At 49.3% G+C, this 4,965-nt stretch overlaps 1 protein-coding gene across 1 annotated transcript in view; it reads left to right on the plus strand.

Moving 5' to 3' along the window:
• The first annotated feature begins 255 nt into the window (after positions 1-255).
• The window catches only part of VARS (valyl-tRNA synthetase), a 21,340-nt gene continuing 16,630 nt past the window's right edge, over positions 256-4,965 (plus strand). Inside the window, exons 1-7 of the mRNA XM_008575033.1 lie at positions 256-642; positions 1,877-2,011; positions 2,103-2,241; positions 2,474-2,598; positions 2,686-2,770; positions 2,991-3,091; positions 3,226-3,353. Coding sequence (XP_008573255.1) covers positions 256-642; positions 1,877-2,011; positions 2,103-2,241; positions 2,474-2,598; positions 2,686-2,770; positions 2,991-3,091; positions 3,226-3,353 — 1,100 coding nt within the window. The remainder of the gene's footprint in view (positions 643-1,876; positions 2,012-2,102; positions 2,242-2,473; positions 2,599-2,685; positions 2,771-2,990; positions 3,092-3,225; positions 3,354-4,965) is intronic.

Raw genomic sequence — 4,965 nt, forward strand, 5'->3', positions numbered from 1 at the left:
GATCGTGGGGAGCCCCCAGCCCCCCTCGTTCCCAGGTGCTGCTCGCTGTTACTGCGACTCTGAGAGCCGGGCCCTTGGCTCCTGGGGCCTAGCCAGACCCCCGGTTCTGGGGGTCTCAGGCGCCTGCGGCAGAACCCCGCCCCCCTTGAGCGTCCCCTCTGTACTCAGATATAGGACCCTCCTGGGTCCCTCAGTCTTCCCCTGTCTCTCTCCTCCCTTTCTCAGGCTTTTCCACCTCGTTCGGACTCCATAACCATGTCCATCCTCTACGTCTCCCCTCACCCAGATGCCTTCCCCAGCCTCCGAGCCCTCATAGCCGCTCGCTATGGGGAGGCTGGGGAGGGTCCCGGATGGGGAGGAGCCCACCCCCGCGTCTGTCTCCAGCCGCCCCCGACCAGCAGGACTTCTTTTCCCCCACCCCGCCTGCCGGCCCTGGAGCAGGGGCCCGGTGGGCTCTGGGTGTGGGGGGCCACGGCTGTAGCCCAGCTGCTGTGGCCAGCAGGCCTGGGGGGCCCTGGGGGCAGCCGGGCAGCTGTCCTTGTCCAACAGTGGGTCAATTACGCCGACACGGAGCTAATACCAGCTGCCTGTGGGGCAACGCTGCCAGCCCTGGGACTGCGAATCTCTGCCCAGGACCCCCAGGTGAGGGGGGAGGAGAAAAGATTGGGAGGGGGGAAAGTAAGAGCGAGGAGAGGCAAGGATTAGAATGGATAATGAGACAGGAAGATGGCTCGTCAGATGTATAAGAAGATTGATCATATGGCAGATTGCCACCTGGTATGGTAACCTTGGGCAGGTTCTTAAATAGTCTGAGTCTTCATTTTCTTTTATCTGTGAAAACGCTAGTTAATGCAATGCCTACCTCACGGAGTTAATGAGATTAAAAAATGTCAGATTGCCACCTGGTATGGTAACCTTGGGCAGGTTCTTAAATAGTCTGAGTCTTCATTTTCTTGTATCTGTGAAAACGCTAGTTAATGCAATGCCTACCTCACGGAGTTAATGAGATTAAAAAATGGGTGCAGAGCACATAGTCTAGTGTCAGGCCTTTTAAAGTCTCTGAGTAAAAGGTGATGAGTCTGAAACTGAAGAGAATAGAGGTTACTTTGAATTGTAGGAAAAGACTGGGTGAGGGAGAGATGACAGTTGCTGGGAGGAGATAAAGGAGAAATGAAATGAGGAGGGAGAGGAGTTAAGGAGAGCAGAGAGAACCTCACCGGGCTGTAACTGTAAATCCTTCCAGAGCAGGGCTGTGCCTCAGTGTACTTAAAACTCCACCTCCTTGCAGGGTATGGAGCACGTTGTGGGTACTTCATATTTCTTGAATGAATGAATGGATGGATGAATATGTGACATCAGCCCTTTCTCCCTCATATCCTGATCACCCTATCTAAAAGAGTCCTTCTCCCTGGAATTCCCTGTTCACCTCATCCCGCTTTTTTTTCCATAGGAGTTAAGAAAAATAGGGTAATATATTAAATCTTTGCTCATTTATTATCCCCCCAACTAAATGTAAACTCTACCAGGTCAAGGCTCTGTCTGTTGGTGGTGTTGCCTCGTTCCTTAGAGAGGTGCTTAGTAAAAATTTGTAGATGCCCTGGACCTGGCAATTACTGTGTTGCCTCATATAATCTTTACTCTAACTTCTGTGCTTAATATATTGCATCTGACACGTAGTAAGTGTTCAGTAGGGATTAGTTGGATGAATCAGAGTAGTACTTTTATTATGACCATTTGAATAAGAAACTGGCCTCAGAGGTGGTGATTTGTGTGAGTGGGAGTGGAGCGAAGCCAAATGGATTGAGTTGGGGTCGGAGATGGGGTGGGGAATGAGGTGGCCTAAGCCTTGTCTCGCATCTTTTCCCCTTCCTGCCAGGCTGCACTCGGGGCACTGGGCCAGGCCCTGAGCCCCTTGGAGGAGTGGCTTCGGCTGCACACCTACCTGGCCGGGGAGGCCCCCACTCTGGCTGACCTGGCAGCTGTCACAGCCTTGCTGCTGCCTTTCCGATACGTGAGTCACTGGGTCCTGGGGAAGAACAAGGGTGCTCCCCTCAGACCTCACTGTAGGGTTACTAGGGATAGTCATTTCTTTTCTGTCTCAGGTCCTGGACTCCTCTGCCCGCCAGATCTGGGGTAATGTGACTCGTTGGTTCATCACGTGTGTCCGGCAGCCAGAGTTCCGAGCTGTGCTGGGAGAAGTGGTTCTGTACTCAGGGGCCAGGCCTCTCTCTCAGCAGCCAGGTAAGGAAGGGTGGGGGGTGGGAGGTATGGGCTCCTCTGGGGCTTTCCATGAAACTCACTTTCTTTTTTCTCTCAGGAATGGCATAATTACTGGGGCTAGGGTCTGCAAGAGGGTAAAATTGGAGGGCAGCTTGGGCTAGCCATTGGGTAGCCAAAATAGCCCATCTGAAACAGTAGCACTGTTCACAGAGTCCTCAGCAGGCTGAGTCTGAATTTCTTTGCCTCCATGCAGGCCCTGAGGTCGCTGCACCCCCAAAAACAGCTGCTCAGCTCAAGAAAGAGGCAAAGAAACGGGAGAAGCTAGAGAAATTCCAACAGAAGCAGAAGACCCAACAGCACCAGCCATCTCCAGGGGTGGTGAGAGGCTGAGGGTGGAGCTGGAAGGAAGGTTGGTGCCATAGTGGGGTAGCTGATGCTGGACCAATACCTTCTTCCTCCAAATAGAAGAAACCAAAACCAGAGAAGAGGGAGAAACAGGATCCTAGGGTCATTACCTATGACCTCCCAACCCCACCTGGGGAAAAGAAAGGTACTAGGAGGGGAAAGGGACCCCACCCTTCAACTGCTCCTTCCCAGTTTTTACTCGTTCTTGCTCTGTCCTTGCTCCTATCCCTTTGCCTCGTGCAGGCTCCCCACCCCATGCCTGTCCTGTGATGTGAGCAAAAAAGGCGCTGGTCCTTCTCTGCTAGCCTGTCACCTTCCCAGGTGCTCCCAACTTCAGCACTGAGTCCTCCCTTCCTCTCCCTCAGATGTCAGTGGCACCATGCCCGACTCCTACAGCCCTCAGTATGTGGAGGCCGCCTGGTACCCTTGGTGGGAGCAGCAGGGCTTTTTTAAGCCAGAGTATGGGGTGAGTGGGCACTGCCACCCAGGCCTGGAGGGGATGAGGGTGGGGAAGGGCAGGGCTGAAGGACACGTTGTCTGGGAGGCGGCCAAAAGAGGTGACATGAGGCCTTAATATGTGCCATCCTTCTCCACTATCAGCGTCCTGGCGTGTCAGCACCAAATCCCCGAGGCATCTTCATGATGTGTATCCCACCCCCCAACGTGACAGGCTCCCTACACTTGGGCCACGCCCTCACCAATGCCATCCAGGACTCCCTGACTCGATGGTGAGCTGTCTGCACCTCCTGCTGGTTCCCTCTGCCCTCTCTGGCTCTCTTCTCTTTCCTGACTGCGCCCTCCCGGCCTCTCTTCTGTGTTGGCCCTCAGTTCCGCCTCACAGTGGCCCTACACTTCTCTCTCTAGGTCATTCCCATCTGATCACTAGCATTCTTGCCTCCTCAGGTGGTCGCATCCAGCACACCCACTCACAGACTCTCCTCTTCTCTCCCTTCTCTGTTTTTTTTTTTTGGCAGCTGACCAGTATAGGATCATTTTGAATTTAACAAGAAATATGTGAATATATTCTTATTGTAAGAAATTTAAGTTTGAAGTCTCCTTGATCACCCGCCTCCAGACCCACTTCCTCCCAAGATTTTATCTTTTTTTTTTTTTTTTTTTGGTGGCTGACCAGTACAGGGATCTGAACCCATGACCTTGGTGTTATCACCACTATGTTCAACCAGCTGAGCCACAGCCATTATTATTTTGATGCGTATCTTCCCAGATCTTTCCTTATGTATACATGTACCCATAGAAATTTATAGTTTTTCTTTTGGGTGAGTTTTTCTTTTCTATTTTTTTAACATAAAGTTCTCACCACTAAACATGTTATTCTACAACATTCTTCTTACACTTAACAGTTTCTCTTGGAGATCTTTGTTGTCCTTATACACAGACTGACTTCATTCTTTTTAATTGCTCCATAGTATTATAAAGTGAGGATATCTCATAGTGGAGTCCCTTTTTTATTAATGATTGTTCCTCATTTTTCTCTGTTGAAAACCTTGCTGGAATATACACCCCTGTCCATGCTTGCTCAAGCACGTGTGGAAGGATTTCTCTGGTGTACCTACCAAGAAGCAAAACTGCTAGATTGGCAGGGACATGCCTATATTAAGTTCACATGAAGCTGCCCAGTTGCCCTCCAGAATGGCCTTACTGATTTATACCTCCATGAATTGCATGTGAAGGTATTTATTTCTCCGTCCTTGTCAACCTTGGGTGTTATTGGCTTTTGTTATTGTCAATCTGATGGGCAAAAAAATGATACCTGTTATTTTACTGGATGTTTTTCTGATGACTATTGAGGCCATGTCTCTCTTCGTATATTTCTTGGCCAGTCAGTTTTCCCTCATGTGAATTTTCCGTACCTATCTTTTGCCCATTTTTCTTTTGGTTCTTTGATGTTTTTCTTTTTTTAATTAGTTTGTTGGAGAATAAATTTCCTGAAAAAGGATTTTAAAACAACTTATCATCTTTGGAAATTAGGGTTTATGTATTATATTTTAAATTTGAGAATTTTTTTCTAATGTCTTACTTAGTAAATTAATTTGGTAAAGAACTATTTATTGGACATCACTATGTGCCAGCCCTGCTGTGGGCCCTGGGGATGCAATGTTCTGACTGAGGATTTTGCAAGGAACTGAGAGCTGTATAAACAGTTGTATTAAATACATACAACATGTAATGGCCAAGTTGTTTACATGAGGAAAGAATTAACACTTATAAAAACTCTTAAGGTAGAAATATTTTTTCCAGGCCGGCCCGGTGGCGCACTCGGTAGAGTGCGGCGCTTGAGAGCGCAGTGGCGCTCCCGCCGAGGGTTCGGATCCCATATAG

Source organism: Galeopterus variegatus, unplaced genomic scaffold (assembly GCF_000696425.1).
Source record: "Galeopterus variegatus unplaced genomic scaffold, G_variegatus-3.0.2 Scaffold1130, whole genome shotgun sequence".
Taxonomy (NCBI): domain Eukaryota; kingdom Metazoa; phylum Chordata; class Mammalia; order Dermoptera; family Cynocephalidae; genus Galeopterus; species Galeopterus variegatus.